The following is a 19,890-nucleotide window of genomic DNA, read 5'->3' on the forward strand; positions in this document are numbered from 1 at the left end:
CACCCGCTATTTCTTTCACATTTGAGTCAATGGAGGAAAGTTTTGGTCATGGATTGGAGGTGGGTCAATTTCAAATTTAGGGCTCAAGTTGAAGACGTTTAAGAACAATTTATTAAGGTTATTGTTGCTAACGTTTTGCTATTTACACAAAATGAAGGCAGAAACCATAAATATTTTACTGACATTTCACATCTGTTACAAAAAAGGTATGAACAGTACACATTACTAAATCCACCATGTTTTACGTTAACAGAGAAACATTGAAATGGTGGATCCTTCAGACCTACAGCACTCCTATCCGAAATATTCCCATTGTCATTTAAAACCTTCTCAGATACAGTACTAGACAGATAGCTTAAGCTTATCTTTTCCCTTCGTCAAGGTTTATCACTTGCCTTCACACCTGCAACACATAACTTTAATTAAAATCAAGAATTTCTGAGATATTAAGCGTTTCAAGTTATGAGCCAGCTCGAACTAGATGCTGAATGGTCTCAATTACTCTATCAAATATAAAGAATACATTTTGTCCTGAGTAGAGAAGAATGGTACTGCTATTGCACAATTAAGAAATGTTCTCTTTTTGAAAGTGTTCATCTGCCATTTGGGAACAGATCAATGATCAGATTTGCAGTGTTGTTGTCACTGCTGTTGAAAGAACATGCCAGTTCCATCCAGCGGCGCAACAAATTGGTCCATCCGTCAGGTCTCTTCAAGTAGCTTCCTGAGATTTCTCTGAATCTGGTTTGGTGGAAATATTAAAGATTAAATAAAACATGCACTTCATTACTAAACACACCTAAAAACAACAGCATGTGGCTGATGTACAAAAAAAATAATACACCCACATTGACACTCCCAAATATGTCATCAGGAAAACAGTTGGTGAAAAATTGTGTAGTTGTTGTGTTTCATTTGGATAATATAAAAACTAACAATGCAATATTTCTGAAAATTGTACAGGTTCTCCATTAGTTGGGAGCACATTTGTTTATCATGAAGCAACATACATTTTTAGTTTTGGCATGTCAAAGGGTGAAAATGTCATATGACGTGCAAGTCATACGATGTGTTAAATGTATACAATGAAAATGTGAATTGTGAATTGGTTTAATGTTGAGTAGCCCATCTATCCTTGCCAGTTGTTCATGTGGAATCTTTGACAGAATAGTGCGACTTAATAATCCATTTGGCTATCAATCCCAAAACAAGCATTTTGGGTTTATGTTATTACATAAAATGGATGCAAATCCATGGCAGAAAGTAACTCTGGCATGGAAGCAGGGGCATGACTTTTGGCTACAGACAAGCAGTTTTCAATTATGCCACATTGAGTACCATAGAGTGGTTATGCCATGTTTTCATTGGAGCTTTACCCAAAAACACCATTGGTTTCGGTATAATTATAGAAGTTAAAGCCAAAATGTAATAGAAACATGGTTCATGTGCTATGTCATATTGAGTAGTTGCAAGGTAAGTAGCAGAGCTGACTACGTGGCATGTTTGAGCTGTTCTATGAAGGGTGGCAATGACACAAATTATACATGTAAGTTGACAATGACAAGTGATACATGCAAACATAACACAGAAGCTAGGCAAACTAGGCTGTCAAACTATTAAATACTTACAAATAAACTAATGAAATGAATGAAACAGAAAGCAATAGAAAACAGTGAACAAGTTGACGCATTAACTGTAACAAACCTTTTCTAGCTTGAACAGGTTTGTAGACAGCTCCCCATACATTTCCGCATTGAAGTTTGCCTGTGATCTGTGGTGCACAACGTTTCTGAAATAAAATATACTCTGAATTAGCTGTCATGTAAATTTGGCATACAAGTGAATCAGGTTTTAGCTAATGGGAATAGACCACAATCAATGTATCATGTTACTGCAATAAATGTACAGACTAAGAGTAGTAAAATAGCCTTAATATTTAACATAATTTGATGCAGTTTGAAAAATATACAGTGTCTTGCGAAATAATCAAAATCATTGTCAATTCTCCCATATTACTGAATTCTAAATCTGGTCATTTCGATCCGTTTGATATTTTATTTTAAAACACAAACTCAAAACAAAATATTGTATGGTGATATTGGTTTCTATAATGTGAAATGTTTGTAATGTAAAATTAAAATAATGTTGCTTGTCTAAATATTCAACCCCTACACATATTTGGTAGAGCCACCTTACACTGCCATGAAAGCTTCAAATCTTTCAGAAAGTATGTCACATATTCACCACTTTGGTATAGAGGCAATCCAGTGTTGCTTTGGCCTCATGCTTGGCATCATTGTCCTGCTCAAAGGGGAACTTCCTCCCAAGCATACGTTTTGTAGTGTACTCTTCCTACATCACAGCTTGATCACTAATGCCTTTAGATCGTAATGGCTTCTTTCTTGACACCCACCATTACAGGCCTGTTTTAAGCAGAGGTCTTCATATCATTGATCAGTTCTCTACTCCCAGTTACAGAGCTCTGTAGTTCATTCAAAGTGATTCTTGACCTCACAGTGGCTTCTCTCACAAGTCTACTTGTTTAAATGCTGAGTTTTAAGGGACAGACCATTCTTAATTGTGCCTGGGTGATGTGAAGCAGTTTACAATCTGTACTTGAATCCTTCAGATTGATAGCCTGACTAAGGTCCCTTCAACAGTGGATTTGTTATCCAGAAAATGTGACAGCAAATTGAATGGTCCACAGCTGGAGACCAATGGTAAGGTAAAGGTGTCCTCCTAAGGGCAATTTCTTTTGTGTGTCAACTGGCATCACAGGTGTTGAATACTTACTTGCAAGGAACATCTTTCTGTTCTTAATGTTTACTTACACATATTTCACAACATGAAACCCTGTCAACATACAAAACTTGATTTTGAGTATATAAAACAGAACACAATGTCAATTACCATTTGTAACTCAGTAATATGAGTGAATTGGCCAGGGATCTGTCATGACTTTTCTATAGGATAATTGTATTTTTGGACATTTTATGTTTGAGAATTCATCCTAGACAAGCATTCATAAATGAGTTTTCTTAATTTGTAATGTGATATTACAAATATCATACTTAATAACACCATTGTCAGTATTCCATGGCTTCTCTGACTGGATTGCATTGCTAATCTATAAATTATTTTCACAGAAAAAGAGTTTTAAATGGCAGCTCATACTCATTGTGTGCATACTCCCCCATGGGACCCAATGAGTTCAGCCTCTTCTCAAGAGCCACAATCTTGAAGGCCATGTAACACGAGGACAGGACAAGGACAATTACTCTGGAAAAAGATAAACACCTGATGAGGACTGAAATCACCAGCAATATTTTTGCCGATAATAAGCTAAAGAATTATTCACTTTTTACTCCTATTGGTGCGTCATCTCCCACACAACAAAAACATATGAACAGAAACCCAATCCCAAAACCAACTAAACAGAGGCCAGGACGAATCAGCCAATTCACTTAACTTGTTTTGCCATGCTTGACAACTAGTGAAAATATTTGCTACGTGACTCGTCAGATGACTCCATAACCACCTTGGAATCATAATGAAAGGTTTACTCACAGGAAAAGATAGACGAGCAGAAGTGTGTTTAACGACACCGGCTGTAGTGACTTCACTTTGTGTACAACCCCCTGGATAGGCTTGGTGGGCCCTAGAGTTGAAACAAAAACAGTGTTGACAATGACAACGGAGGAGTTTTCTTTTCCTGAAAAAGCGAAACAAATCTTAAACACTAGCATAACTAGAATCTTTAACATAGTATACTTCTATTATTGCCTTAATCTTGAGAATACATTCCCTCTGGGTAATAATATAAGGACACAAAAGAATAAACAGTCTAGTTGTTGTAACTGTGCTCCTGTGTAAGGGTCTCATACCATTCTGGTGGCCAGCGGCATGCTTTTGGTTGGGGGTCTGGAGGTGGATGTCTGCATGCACTGCCACTTCTCCGTTCTTCATTGCACTCAGGAACGTGTCAGGGATGCTGGGGAAGTCTGCCCAAACACAGAATGCTCTCTGAACACTGCAGGCTAAATTGAGTAAATATTTAACATTGCTTACAGCATTGCTTTTCCTTTCAAAATGCCAGATGAGGTCTTGTAAATAGATTCCAAATCAGGTTTACCTCTGAATATGGCTTGAAACAATCAGGATGTTCTCATCCAATTGTCAAACTAATCTCTTCAAAAGGTAAATTATATTTTACAACAGTCCAATATTATTTCACATTTTCCATTCTCTGCATAGATATAGAACTAATTGACTATTCCATGAAAAGGGTTTATTCTTGCATTCAGTCATTTTAAATTTAGGTTCACACTCTGCCTTTCTAAATTATTCATGGAATTAGCATTCTATTAGATTCCAGATTGACTTGTATCTTTTGGATGGTGTGAACTACAATCCCGTTTGGGACACTGTGTAAAATTTAAAGATGCAATGATGTGCAAATCATTTAAACTTTATATTCAGTAGAAAACAGTGAATGAATGCCGCATGTTATCAGAAAATACTGGCAGACAATTTGCATTCATCTACACGAAAGCTGCACATGAGACACTCTTGGACTTTCCAGCATGACAATGACCCTAAGCACAAGGCCAAGTTGACACTCCAGTGGTTTCAGCTGAAACAGTTGAAGGTTCTGGAGTGGCCATCACAGTCTCCTGACCTTAATGTCATTGAGCCACTCTGGGGAGATCTAAAAACGTGCGGTTCAAGCAAGACTACCAAAGACTTTGCATGACCTGGAGGCATTTTGCCAAGACGAATGGGCAGCTATACCACCTCATAGACAACTACTACAAAAGAATGCAAACTGTCATTGATGCTAAAGGGGGCCATATACATTATTAAGAACTAATTATATGCAGACTTTTGGGGCCAATTCATTTTTGTTTTATGATTGTGCCATTCTGTTGTGACCTACAGTTGAATGTGAATCCCATAAGAAATAAAAGACGTGTTTTGCCTGCTCACTCATGTTTTCTTTACAAATCATACATATATTACCAACTCTCCAAGGGTATGCAAACTTGAGCACAACTGTAAATACATACCATAAAACTGACTCAGACCAGTGGTTAGGGTAATACTAATGGAAAAACAGCAAAGTGTGGGACAACGTATACTGATGGCTTCTTTCTAATGATGTAACATTCCTGTGTGATCCGCAATGTAATCCTTTAACCTCTGCCACCTGGGAGGGAGAACCCACCCGCCATTTTCTCATAGTCTGGGGTCTGGGAGCCTGAGCTGCTGCTCTCTAGCATGTCCTGCCTCCTCTGTCGCACCACACCGTCCAGGTCTGAGAAGTCTCCAGAGAAAACCTAGATACACAGAATATATGAATTCATCTTATACACAAAATGTCCCCTTGAAATAAAAAAAATGTGTGTAGATCATGGGTGTACAGAAGAAACCATTACAATAACACACACGGTTACATAAAAAGGCAACTGTGTCAGCACTGACCAGAGGAAGTGACGAGGAACATTCGCCACTGAAGCTGTTCTCGGCTGAGGAAGTAATAAGGCTGCCCCCAGTATGGTCCCCCTACAATGGTGTTCAATGAGTTAAACTTGCAAAGGCACACTGCACAATGCTAATGCTATGTTGTCTCCGCCTGAGGGTCAGTGCAACGTGTTCGATCTATTCATTCACGTGTCGCAGACGACATCTCTGGCCCTACTGTTTTTTTTTTACAGACCTTCTGTGAATGTGTTTTCTTGTACTATTTTCAAAATGGCATTGATTGGCACATGAAGAGACCTAAAACAATTCCAAGTATAGACGTAATTACGGCAATGACATAATGTACATACCTACACAATATGTAGCATACAGTTCTGCAGCACATGAATACCAAGGCTGCAATCAGCTATCACTAATATTGAACGGCAAATGTGGGGGACAAAAGATTTACTGACACCTTGTTTCATTTTATATTAAGCCTATAAAGCTTATTTTGTTCGCTGATCGGATTAGTATAGAACAAAAGAAGACTATTTCAAACCAAATTTGGACAAATAGAAATAACTGAAAAAAGGAAAACAAGGAACTTACATCCAGATGAACACAGATGGATTTCAGGAGTTTATATGTTGTATCTCTCGATAGGAATGAGGCAAATACATGCTGCAAAAATTATTCACATGACAAATGTCATGATAACAATATAATAAAAAAGTGATATTACAAGTAATTGCCCAGTGAAACATTTAAATTAAAGTTGATATTTAGTTATAATGATGTTGTACAACTACATGTGGCCAAGGCTAAAATTGGGAGTAAAAACACTTCAAAAACACTACACAAAATGTATATCTCAAACACACCGTTTGAAAAATTAACTGAAGGATGGCAGTATTCTCAAGGAATTTAACCTGGCCAATCAGCATTCTAGGGAAGGATGAGCTGGCCAATCAGCCGACTACTTACAGTGGCTTGGAAAGACCCCTGAACTAACTCCACATTTTGTTGTGTTACAGCCTACATTTATAATAGATTTTCTTTTGCCATCAATCTACATACAATACCCAATAACAACAAAATGTAAAAGTCACACTAGAAGTTGAGCTGAAATGCATCCTGTGTCCTTTGATCATTCTTGAGATGTCTCTAAAATGTGATTGCAGTCCATCTTTGGCAATTTCAATTGATTGGACATGATTTAGAAAGGCACGCCTGTCAGTATAAAATCCCAGACTTCATAGTGCATATCTTGACTAAAAATCAAGCCATGAAGTCCAAGGAACTAGTGGATCTCAGAGATGTGTGATAAAGGTTATATAAAAAATTGCATAAACATTGAAAGTTCCCAGGGGTACAATGGGATCCAGACGGACGAGGCTTGGAACCACCAAGACTCTTTCTACAGCTGGTCACCCATGCAAACTAAATAACCTGGCAAGACGGATCTTGTTCATGGCCACTCAAATAGAGCTTCATTTCTCTACAGAACTTCATTGATCAGGTCTTGGAAGAGTGGCTAGGCAGGAAGCCACTCCTGAGTAAAAGGCATATGACATGCTGCCTAGAGGTTGCCAAATTTGGCACTTCAAAGAATAAAAACATTTCTAGGAAAGATGAACAGGGCAAAAAACACATATGTCCTTGAAGAAAACCTGATCCAGAGCGCATAGGACCTCAGACAGAGGCAAAGATTCAACTTTCAACACAATAATGACCAATGCACAAAGTCAAGACAATGCTTGAGTCGATTTGGGAGAAATCTGAAAATGAGTGACCCAGCCAGCCTGGATTTGAGACCTAACAATCACAATTCAGTAAATGTTCATAAATTCCAACAAAGAATGTTGCTTTGTTATTATAGGGTACTATGTGTAGATTGATGGCAAAATAAATGTAATCAGGTCTATAACACAACAAAATGTGGAGAAATTGAAGGAGTCCTTCTGATGCCAGAGTAAATAATTTTTTTGTGACTGGTAAACACCCACCCCATTCTTTTGTCAATGCAATTCCTAAAATCTGTCACGTAGCAAAGAAAGCATGTAAGGGAAAAACACTTTACTCATACATACCCAGTAATAATACATTTTATTTAATAAAAATCTGGTACCTAGAGTATAATAGTGGTCTTACCCTCTCATTTGTGGTTGTGATAACGAGTGCATTTGGCACCAAAATGGCAGTTTTGGTCTTCTTGATATAAGTAACAGAAAGTACAGGAATAGCAATCTGGAAAAGAGAAAAGTAAAAGCATTCACTCTACTTAGAATCTCTTTTCCCAATAAAAGAAACAAGCAAACCAATAAAATAAGGGAGTCAATAAAAAGTATTAAAAACCTTTGTAGCATCCACAGTGATAATTAAAAATCAGCCTGAACCAGATTCCCACATGTAGGCCTACTTTTCTTGACTGAACTAAATGAAAAATGTCACGAAAGTTCTCTTCTGCAAAGTTATGCAGTAAATGTGGAGAAAGAGGTGCAAACGTAGTCTTTTATAGGCTAGGGTCCAGCATGATGCTGAAGTCATGTCTCGCGCTCTACACGAGAAACAACACACTTCGGTATAGGCACACAACATACAGGATTCATACACACAGCGTCTCGAGACCAGTTGCATAAAAGGGACATAGGAAAAGCACCTCTGGCCTTGTTTGGTGTTACACTAGAATGATGGACACAAGGAGAGATAATTCAAAGTTCCAACAACTTGTATCCTTGTTTACTAATGGATTTGTTCTAACGCACTGTTAAGCCAGACAAGTGGTGGGAATTTTTTTAAATCATGATTAATGAGATCGAGCTCAGGAATGCTCTGTCTCAATTCAAACGATCACTATAGATGGTTCTGACAGCGAAAAAATTTAAATGTATTAATGCAGACAAAAATAATTATACAATAGCAACTTTGTTAACCTTAATTTAAACATGTGGGTAATGTTTTATAAAAGCAACTGTGATGCAGTACTGTTTTATGAATACAGTCACAGGTAAATAGATTGGCCTACTTTGAATCATGCTGAACAAGGCCAATTACTAATGTATACTAACAATGGAGTTAGTGAGTAGCTGTCAGTTAGATAGCCCATGCTAGATACAATGGTAGTATGTGAAAAGAGCAAATAAAGTGACATCAACCACCAAATTCACATACGTTTTTTTCAAATGAAGAGTGGGTTTTTCATGCCCCAAGTCTGCGGTTTATAACATTACACCATACCTTAGTATCTTTGCCAAAGACTTTAGAATGAAAACAGATCCAGTTATCAGAGACAAACATTTTGCCCTGATACAGCATGTCCTTCTGTAATGCACAGGTGTAACCTGAAAAGAGACAAAACAGAAGACATCATGCAAAATCTATTCTGTAGACACAAAAAGACATCAGTGAGTAAGTGAGTGCCTGACTGACTACCCATTGTTAAATAGTGTAGTGGTTAGAGATGTGGACTGCCACGTAGTTGACTACATAATAATAAACCTAAAGTAAAACTGTTTACGGTTCTTGCGATGGACGAACTGCACCGACAAGAAACATATTGCTCTCGATTTTGATTTACATAGCGTAGTGGTTAGCTATTCAACTGTCATGGGTTTCTAAAGAAACAAACTAGCCATGGAGTGACTGGATTCATTGTTTTGATTGGAGGTACTGTACAGCTATTAGCTAGCCATCTACAGTAATCTCTTTCCAATTTAACACGTTGAAAGTAGCGTTATACCTGTTATTGATTTGGATCTTAGGTCATGTAGGGAACTAGTTTTGAGAACCATGGATTTTTGACAAATTTGTTTGACAGTGCAATAATAATCAAGGCAGGGCCACCACATTCATGCCTCCTAATTGCGGGTCGGCAGAACTAGGCTTGCCTGGTCCCTTCACTTTTGTTTACAAGATTAAACTGGACGAAAACTCACTCAGTGTGAAACCGCATTATTTATTTATTGATAAATGTTTTGAATTGTATTATTGTCTATATTACTTACTTTGTTTCAGTAACTCATCCTTACTTATTTCTTTAAATATTTTATGGTATTGGGCATTTGTCTTGGATATCTGCAAGAGAACAAAAAACACCAAAATGTTGATAATGTATTTTGGTGAAGAAACCTTTCTTGACAGAAAATAAGTGTCAGCTCAAATGTGTAAGCTTAGATTAGAACTTTGCCTGAGATATGTTTGAAAACACAGTATTTGCGTGTAGGTCAGCTACTGAGCCACTATGCAAATGCGAAACAAACAACACAAACATTTGGATTTAATTTGCCCAATATGAAGTAGAAACTCACCTGGCTGGACTGAGATTTCTTTCTTCCTTCAAACTTAGTTTCACTGTCACTTTGAGTTTGCATTGGGGACAGTTGCTCTACAGCTTTGAATCTGAAAAGAGCACAAGATTTACAATACACTGCTCAAACAAATTAAGGGGACAATTAAATCACACATCGGGTCTCGATGAGTTTTTTCCGTCCGTCTGTCTGTCTGTCTGACGTTAAATAGCCAAGTGGGTAGAGATGTAGACAGCCACGTAGTCGACCGGGGTTCGTCATTGCCCCAGACCAAACAAAGCAGGCATTAGGCTAATACTTTGCTGGCTACAAGCTTCAGTAGCTACAGAAAAGTAAGCCTAAAGTAAAACTGTTAATCTCTTTCTAATTTAACGCATTGAATGTAGTGTTACAATCCTGTTATACCGGTTGTTGGTGTGGATGTTCATAGGTAAAGTTTGGAAATAGTTTCAAGAACCAAGGAGTTTCAATGTATGACAATGAAGGAAGCAAACAGACACCACATCTCTACACATGTATAACGTGCAACAACACCTGCTGTTTAAATAGAGTAGTGGTTAAAGACAGTCTGTCACATAGGAAACCGCGGATCGAGTCCAGCCAGGGCAACAACATTCATTCCTTCTTATTGCGGCCCGGCTGAACTGGGCTTGCCTGGTTCTCTTGTACACTACGAACCAAGAAAAAACATTGCAGGGGACAAGAGAAGTATGCCCCCAATTTAAAGCAAGAACAACAAGAGATTAAAAAATATCGAAATAAATAAAATTTTGCAAGCCTCTCTGTGTATCTACCATGACCTGATAGTTTGAATACCCCTGGCTCTTTCATGGCACACGTTAGGTCCCTTTAAACCAACTGAGCAACATTTGGAGCGTATCACAGCAAGTCTGAACATGGTTCCCTTGCCAAGTGTATTCCTACATTAGTAGCTTAGACACTGTAACAAGGATACCTCAAGCAGGATAACATGTCATGTCACAAAGCATCTATTGTTGACAACTAAGTCAAGGCAGCCTTTGTTGGCATCCGGGTTGCGACATTCCGACAATACAAACTGGATACTGGGGGTTTAGTGCTGTGAGACAAAGTCCAAAAACAGCAAGGATGTATATTAACATTAATTTGTTCCTTTAGTTAATAAATAAACATGCATAAGGAGTACAAGACTAGGATGATTACAGAAACCACTTAATTGTTTTTATTAGGTTTAATGGTTTATTTCAATATTGTCCTGATAATCAAACTCTACTTGTGTCTATTGCATTTGTGGATGCATGTTTGAGTCCCCTCTCACAGACCTTATCTATTTCTACTTTGTTGGTACTTCTCTATTCCATTAAGTTTTAACGAAGTAGTTAAACGTTTTATCACTAGTCCTTACTGCTACACTGAAATCAAGAGAGCCAATGCAGAAGGCACTTACTAAAATGCATGACTGTAATAGCTAAATCCACTCAAGAATAATCGAATATTCTCTAGAACTGTTCCACTAGATTTAGATCCAGCCATGATTGAATTCTTATGAACATAGAGACCAGCAGTCATATCGTCATCCTAACAAACCTTATTCCTGCGTGACAAGATAAGGTTCCCTATGTGTGTTAACATTTGGGCTGCCCTTTTCTCTCTAAACATAGGCATTGTCAGAAAATAACAGACTAGCCAATACACTGAGCTGAGATATTCTCTTTCAATTGGAGAGCCTTGATCTAGTATGTAGCCCAGCAATTGCACACTTGAAAGAAAAAAATTAACCGACGCTAACCTAAACAGGGGCTCAGAGATTTGTTAAATGAAGTATGTTAGTGCTGGGTTAAAACCAAATTACACATGGATGTTTGATGGGATGGTATCTGTTGTCTCACCTCATGAGAGGGGGTTTCTTCCTGGTCTCTGACATGTCTGACTCAGTGTCCACTGACAGCTGAGTGGCCCCAGCAGACCTCCCACTTGCACTTCTCTTTGGCCTATCCTCTCCTCCATTCTCCGCCTCAGACCTGGACACATGGACTATTGTTAGTCAGAAATTATATAAAGTAGTTATCTCTCTAGAGATACCATTCAACGTTCAGCCATATACAACTGAAGGGGTTAAAATATGAGCGCATGTTAGCCATTACCCTTCTTGATTAGAATAGACATTGATTCAAGTACTTCATGGGAATTTCCCTTTCAAAAACATCCCCACTCAATGTTTAAAAAAAGATTTCAAATCTGACTGTCTGACAATTGAAGGTACCTTCAAAAAATTCAGACAGAAACAAAACCCTCAAACTACAAATCAACCATTTTCACATTTGTCAACCTTATATGCAGTTGGACTTGGTGTCACTCAATGTACAATTGTATGTAGAGTTCAGTAGTGGTTGATGTGATGTTGCATATGCAATTCCTGTTGCAAAATAGACTAAAATAGTATGAGTCATAATCCCAATAAAACATTGAGTAAAAGGCATATGACATGCCACCAGAAAGACTCCGGGAGCATGAGTAAAAAGATTCTCTGGTTTAATGAGACTAAAATAAAACTATCAGGCCTGAATGTTAATGTTTAATTTGGCAAAAATACCATCCCTACAGTGAAGCATGGTGGTGGAAGCATACTATATATACCCATGTATACAAACCCGATTCCAAAAAAGGGACACTGTACAATTGTGAATAAAAACAGAATGCAATAATGTGGAAGTTTCAAATTTCAATATCTTATTCAGAATACAACATAGATGACATATCAAATGTTTAAACTGAGAAAATGTATCACTTTAAGGGGAAAATAAGTTGATTTAAAATTTCACGGCATCAACACATCTCAAAAAAGTTGGGACAAGGCCATGTTTACCACTGTGTGGCATCCCCTCTTCTTTTTATAACAGACTGCAAATGTCTGGGGACTGAGGAGATAAGTTGCTCAAGTTTATGAATAGGAATGTTTCTTGTCTAATACAGGCTTCTAGTTGCTCAACAGTCAATCTTGACTGCAGGCTGGCCATTTCAGTACCCGGATCCTTCTTCTATGCAGCCACGACATTGTGATTGATGCAGTATGTGGTCTGGCATTGTCATGTTGGAAAATGCAAGGTCTTCCCTGAAAGAGACGACATCTGGATGAGAGCATATGTTGTTCTAGAATTTGGATATAACGGTCAGCATTGATGGTGCCTTTCCAGATGTGTAGGCTGCCCATGCCACACCCACTCATGCAACCCCATACCATCAGAGATGCAGGCTTCTGAACTGAGTGCTGATAACAACTTGGGTTGTCCTTGTCCTCTTTAGTCCGGATGACATGGCGTCCCAGTTTTCCAAAATGAACTTCAAATTTTGATTCGTCAGACCACAGAACACTTTTCCACTTTGCCACAGTCCATTTAAAATGATCCTTGGCCCAGAGAAAACGCCTACACTTCTGGATCCTGTTTAGATACAGCTTATTTTTAGACCTATAGAGCTTTAGCCGGCAACGGCGAATGGCACGGTGGATTTTGTTCACCGACAATGTTTTCTGGAAGTATTCCTGAGCCTATGTTGTGATTTCCATTACAGTATCATTCCTGTATGTGATGCAGTGCCATCTGAGGGCCCGAAGATCAAGGGCATCCAGTTAGGTTTTCCAGCCTTGACCCTTACGCACAGAGATTGTTCTGTGATTCTTTGGATGATATTATGCACTGTAGATGATGATAACTTCAAACTCTTCACTAAGAAACTCCTTTCTGATATTGCTCCTCTATTTTTCACTGCAGCATTGGGGGAATTGGTGATCCTCTGCCTATCTTGACTTCTGAGAGACTCTTTTTATACCCAATCATGTGGCCAATTAACATAATAAGTTGCAAATTGGTCCTCCAGCTGTTCCTTATCTGTACATTTAACTTTTCCAGCCTCTTTTTGCTACCTGTCCCAACTTTTTTGGAATGTGTAGCTCTCATGAAATCCAAAATGAGTCAATATTTGGCATGACATTACAAAATGTCTCACTTTTAACATTCGATAAGTTATCTATATTGTATTGTGAATTAAATATACGTTTATGAGATTTGTAAATTATTCCATTCTTTTTTTACTCACAATTTGTACAGTGTCACAACTTTTTTGGAATCGGGTTTGTACATACACTCACCCAAAGGATTATTAGGAACACCACACTAATACTGTGTTTGACCCCTTTTGCCTTCAGAACTGCCTTAATTCTATGTGGCATTGTTTCAACAAGGTGCTGAAAGCATTCTTTAGAATTGTTGGCCCATATTGATAAGATAGCATCTTGCAGTTGATGGAGATTTGTGGGATGCATCCAGGGCACGAAGCTCCCGTTCCACCACATCCCAAAGATGCTATATTGGGTTGAGATCTGGTGACTGTAGGGGCCATTTTAGTACAGTGAACTCATTGTTATGTTTAAGAAACCAATTTGAAATTATTCGAGCTTTGTGAGATGGTGCATTATCCTGCTGGAAGTAGCCATCAGAGGATGGGTACATGATGGTCATAAAGGGATGGACATGGTCAGAAACAATGCTCAGGTAGGCCGTGGCATTTAAACGATGCCCAATTGGCACTAAGGGGCCTAAAGTGTGCCAAGAAAACATCCCCCACACCATTACACCACCACCACCAGCCTGCACAGTGGTAACAAGGCATGATGGATCCATGTTCTCATTCTGTTTACGCCAAATTCTGAATCTACCATCTGAATGTCTCAACAGAAATCAAGACTCATCAGACCAGGCAACATTCTTCCAGTCTTCAACTGTCCAATTTTGGTGAGCTCGTGCAAATTGTAGCCTCTTTTTCCTATTTGTAGTGGAGATGAGTGGTACCCAGTGGGGTCTTCTGCTGTTGTAGCCCATCCGCCTCAAGGTTGTGCGTGTTGTGGCTTCACAAATGCTTTGCTGCATACCTCGGTTGTAACGAGTGGTTATTTCAGTCAAAGTTGCTCTTCTATCAGCTTGAATCAGTCGGCCCATTCTCCTCTGACCTCTAGCATCAACAAGGCATTTTCGCCCACAGGACTGACGCATACTGGATGTTTTTCCCTTTTCACACCATTCTTTGTAAACCCTAGAAATGGTTGTGCGTGAAAATCCCAGTAACTGAGCAGATTGGGAAATACTCAGACCGGCCCGTCCGGCACCAACAACCATGCCACGCTCAAAATTGCTTAAATCACCTTTCTTTCCCATTCTGACATTCAGTTCAGGAGATTGTCTTGACCAAGACCACACCCAAATGCATTGAAGCAACTGCCATGTGATTGGTTGATTAGATAATTGCATTAATGAGAAATTGACCAAGTGTTCCTAATAATCCTTTAGGTGAGTGTGTATATACAGCGAATATAAAAAGACTACACACCCCTGTTAAAATGCCTGGTTCTTGTGATGTAAAAGAATGAGACAAAGATAAATCATGTCAGAACTTTTTCCACCTTTAATGTGACCTATAATGTGAACAAATCAATTGAAAAATAAACCCGAAATGTTTGCGGGGGGAAAATAAAAAATAAAAAACAATGGCTAAATCATTTGGAGATGGTTTTGGTTTAAATGGTCGGAAGAGCAACAGAGAAATGTGATATGTAGAGAGTGCTTTAAACATGTCGCAATAAGTGCTGGAAGCACTACAAACATATTTCACCATTAACCTATAAAAATTTCGAGAAAAACACTTTCAAGTGTGCTGCACAAACCATCCACTGGCTGCCTCAAGAAACCAGGTACGGTCCTATATTTTATTGACATCTTAGCTAGCCAATGTTAGCCCTACCTGTAAAAGTAAATTAAAATATTCGTCCTTTCCCATCCCCTTTTGTAATTAATAGCTGTAAGCCTTTGCATTTTCATTATTGATTAGTTTTATATGTATTATAGCAAAAAGCAAGCTAGAGAAGTGCTAATTGAATACATGTTTGGTGCATGAATGCTAGGTGTAATAACTCTTGTTATTTGTGTTTAGGCTATAATGTGGCTTAAATGCTATTATTGTATAGTTTCATCATCAACAGCTGTTTTATTAATATAATGTAACACCCAATGGTCACATACTCCTCTCTTCAGGTGCACTTTTGAAATACTTGAATCCCACCCCTGCAAATCCTGGGCCACCTGCAGACACCTTCTCTACCTCAGCACAGCCCAGTGATGCAGCATCAAGTGCTCCTGTCCCCTCTACTGTACCTCAGCACAGCCCAGTGATGCTCCTGTCCCCTCTACCTCAGCCCAGTCCAGTGATGCAGCATCAAGTGCTCCTGTCCCCTCTACCTCAGCACAGTTCAGTGATGCAGCATCAAGTGCTCCTGTCCCCTCTACCTCAGCACAGTTCAGTGATACAGCATCAAGTGCTCCTGTCCCCTCTACCTCAGCACAGTTCAGTGATGCAGCATCAAGTGCTCCTGTCCCCTCTACCTCAGCACAGTTCAGTGATGCAGCATCAAGTGCTCCTGTCCCCTCTACCTCAGCACAGCCCAGTGATGCTCCTGTCCCCTCTACCTCAGCACAGACCAACGATGCTGCACCAATAGACCCTACTGACTGGCCATTTGTTTTAACAGAGGACCATACCAAATAAAAGGCTTTAGGTTTCAGGCTGTAGAACAATGCTAGATTAGGCACATTGCACTGAGGTTTCTATAATATCATATTTGTGCAATACTCTTACATATAATTTCTTTCATGTCACTTGTTTGCTGCAAGAAAGGCACGGTGAGTAAGGTTGTAGAACAATGCTACATTATGCATATTGCACTAAGGTTTCTGTAATACAGTTTTTTCATGCAATACTCTTATTTATATTGTATTCATAATTTGTTTCATGTAACTTGTTTCTTACTGTTTATTTGTTTTATTCTGTTTTTATTTTGCTTTTTTTTTTTTAAATACGGAAAATTTCATAATAAGACATAAATCTATGAAGTTTCTGTGTGAGTGTCTGAACACAATGATCGGTGATTGAATTGGCTGCGACCAAGGGGCACCAAATAAAATCTTGCCTAGGGCACCAAATTGGTCAGGGCCGGCCCTGCAAGTCTGGATACTTAACGGTAGTTATACGTTTTGTTTGAGCTTATGTAACAATGTGCAACAAAGGATGTTGACAAGTGAATATCTGATAACTAATAAGGAGACAAATCCTAAATCACTCTGAGTTACTGACAGAACTAAACGAAATTAGTCCAAAGTGTCGTTCCATTTACTGAATGACTCAAACAGATCAGATCTCTATTTCAACTTCCCCACACCACGTAGACACATCGCAATTAAATACTTTTTGATATGGGAGCATACTTTTTTGTTCTAAACGTATATAGTACCAGTTTAGCAGCGCAATAATAATACGCACCAAAACCCCTTTTCATGTTATCCCAACATAATGTATCCAACTTCCGTAAAACTTATCTTACAGTACTGTCGCTTCCAGGGTTTTAAAATACCAAGTAGTGCCACGCGTCCAGTATGCATCTTATTTCAGAATGACTAAAGTGTTTAAATAAATACAAATACACATTTTCAAAACCTTCTGTAGGTAGGTTAGTTTCGGTTAGTTTAGCCAGTTAGCTAGCTGAACAAAAGCAGTGACAAAGAAAGAAAATCCGCTGGGAAAACGTTTGCTACTGAAAATGTCATCATTATGAATATCCTTCGTTTTTTTAGACAAAAATTAATGAAACAAAACAAATACAGTACTGTAGCAACAAAAACTGCATTTGAGATTTGCATGAAAATTTTACGCTCCGGTAAATTCATCAGTCGCGAAAATAATGAGAAGCTACCTTACCTTGGCTATGCATCATCAACAAAAGTGGTTTAGCTAGCTAGCAAAGTTGTATAGATAGCTAGGCCTTTCGCTTTGTACTGCGATACTGTAGATCTAGAACATCAAAACTTACGTCGATTGGATTCCCCTCGAATCTTTTCTGACCGGTTTGACAGAGTTTACAACTTGTTCTGGCGAAGATAACGGAGTTAAGGCTCTCTCAGGTTGTTCTGACATAAGTACCATCTCTGGAGGGACTGCCTGGTTTAGCCTAACTCATAAATTCCCTTCCTCCGATAAAACTTGGGGATCCGTCCAGCGCCTATTGGGTATTACATTCGGGAAGATCGTTCGATACTCAAGAAAGTTAGGAAACTCTGGGAAAACCTGCAGATCAAGAAGAAGGGTCCGTGTAACTTTTGACAATTGTTTTTTCGACTTAATAAGGAACAATCGCAAAAGTAAAAACATAAAAAAGGCACTAAGGATTTGACTAGACGAAAGTACGGTTGTTTTTTAAATGTGAAGTACTGAAGTTATTAATTTGATCGGAAGTTGAGTGGTAACATATATTAGCAGGATTCGCAAAACGCTTGAGTCACCACAAAAGTGATTTTGTCAATTCTGAAAATGCTTAACTGAACTTAATTATTGTATTACAATGTAGGTCTGGGTTCAACAACAAAACAATGAAAACATTTGTGGTTGTATAAGATTAAACAAGTTTGAAACATTTTAATTGCAGATCATATTTTCCAATTTGTTTATTTTCTTTATTGCCTGTTGGTCACTACATTTTATAGCAACATATGTTATTTATGAATTAATCGATTGATGGCTGGACGTAGGCATACTGCGCAACAGTACCAGAATTAGTTGACATTTCTAAATGTCTGCACTAGATCAGTGTTTATTTTTATTTTTTATTAGTGTTCAGTATTTCACTGAACAATAATTATTAGGGCTTCAGTAAGCAAAGGTGCTGGAGCCCTATTGTGTTACTTGGCGTTCATTAGGGCTTCAGCCATGGCTGGAGTGGGACTCATTTTGAGCCTGGGCGTTGCATAGTGCACCAGTCCATTTAGGTAGAGGGGTTTGGGGGTGCATAATGTACTAATGAAAACTACACACTTTTTGGAGGGCATTTACCAACTATATAAATATAGATAATGCAGCAGACATGTCTTTAAGTTACTTCAGACAAGTCTAAGTCAAGTCTCAGGTCACTGCATTCAAGTCCGAGTCAAGTCTCAAGTCACTGCATGCAAGTCCGTGTCAAGTGTCAGGTCACTGCATGCAACTCTATGTCAAGTCTCAAGTCTTTTAAGCACTATAGGCTATAGTTATAGTCTATTACTCCAAAGCTAGTCCTTTCAACTTGAGGTGCACTTTTTGGGGATGACTATTATTTTATGGGCTATTTCAAATCATCAGTTGATAATCTAGTACACTAATACTGAATTGCAACATTTAATTTATTGTAACAAACATGCATTGTATGTTCAGTTGAAGTATGATCATGTTGAGGGGCCAGCCTATTCTATCTATTATTTAGATAGATTAGCCATGAGCTAACAGCTCTTTGTGTTCTGTATGGTTATATGTGTTAGCTAGTTATTAGCTACTGTAACTAAATGGGCTGGCAAAGATTAGAAATAGGCCTAATTCTTGACAGCAAACTGACATTAGTCTTCTCACTGAATGTAAAAAATATTTGTATTGCTATTATGAATAGAACAGATGCATTGTTGCTAACGTTGCCTAGGTGACTTTCAACTTCAATCGCTAGAGCTACCAGACCAGAACAAGGCAGGAAGGCAGGTGTTTTTCATTAGTTTTAGCTATTCTATATTTACCTTCCATGGCACAAGTCCTATGAGTCAAGTCTTTTGAACAGATCGCATGTCAACTCAGATGTCAATTTATTGAAGACTTAAGTGTGACTGGAGTCACCAACACTGTAATGCAGAAACAATTTTGAATAAAATATCTAAAATAACAAGAATATGAAAATATACAAAAAGTAGCGCTGTCAGATGATTAAAATAATGAATCCTGATAAAAAATCTTCACTAGTTAATTGCTACAAATAAAAAAAAATCAAATTTTGTCAATAATACACACGTTTCTGTTTAAAAATCAGTGTATCATGTTAAATACATACTGTGTTTTATTGTAAACTATAGACAGTGCTTGACTTGGAACTAAATAAATGCAAGCTGTCACAGCCCTTAAATGTCAGTCCATAACTTACCACAATAACTGTCAGCGTCTATATGTTGCCCATGTAAATCTAATTAAAAGGTTATCTAGAGAGCTGCAGGGTGTGCATGCATTTGATCCAAAACAATCAGACCTAAGC

The 19,890-nt window shown here is 38.3% G+C and overlaps 1 protein-coding gene across 1 annotated transcript; it reads right to left on the reverse strand.

Moving 5' to 3' along the window:
• Positions 1-93: 93 nt before the first annotated feature.
• On the reverse strand, positions 94-18,039 carry LOC105015141 (GRAM domain-containing protein 2B). The gene is made up of 14 exons (XM_010878043.4): positions 17,662-18,039; positions 11,639-11,770; positions 9,771-9,861; positions 9,468-9,537; positions 8,701-8,804; positions 7,615-7,710; positions 6,073-6,144; positions 5,482-5,562; positions 5,225-5,336; positions 3,885-4,001; positions 3,568-3,658; positions 3,175-3,279; positions 1,705-1,789; positions 94-741 (listed from the first exon to the last, which is right to left on the reverse strand). Exons 1-14 carry the CDS (start codon positions 17,772-17,774, stop codon positions 703-705), a joined length of 1,308 nt encoding a protein of 435 aa, XP_010876345.1. The 5' UTR covers positions 17,775-18,039; the 3' UTR covers positions 94-702.
• Between the last annotated feature and the right edge of the window lie 1,851 nt (positions 18,040-19,890).

Source organism: Esox lucius, chromosome 14, assembly GCF_011004845.1.
Source record: "Esox lucius isolate fEsoLuc1 chromosome 14, fEsoLuc1.pri, whole genome shotgun sequence".
Lineage (NCBI taxonomy): Eukaryota > Metazoa > Chordata > Actinopteri > Esociformes > Esocidae > Esox > Esox lucius.

Excerpts from the sequence above, each read along its gene's own strand:
- LOC105015141 (XM_010878043.4), bottom strand. The coding sequence starts at position 17,774 with ATGGTACTTATGTCAGAACAACCTGAGAGAGCCTTAACTCCGTTATCT. Across the intron at positions 11,771-17,661 it reads TCGAGGGGAATCCAATCGAC|GTCTGAGGCGGAGAATGGAG; the intron begins GTAAGTTTTGAT and ends CCATGTGTCCAG. Across the intron at positions 7,711-8,700 it reads TCTTTGGCAAAGATACTAAG|ATTGCTATTCCTGTACTTTC; the intron begins GTATGGTGTAAT and ends TCTCTTTTCCAG.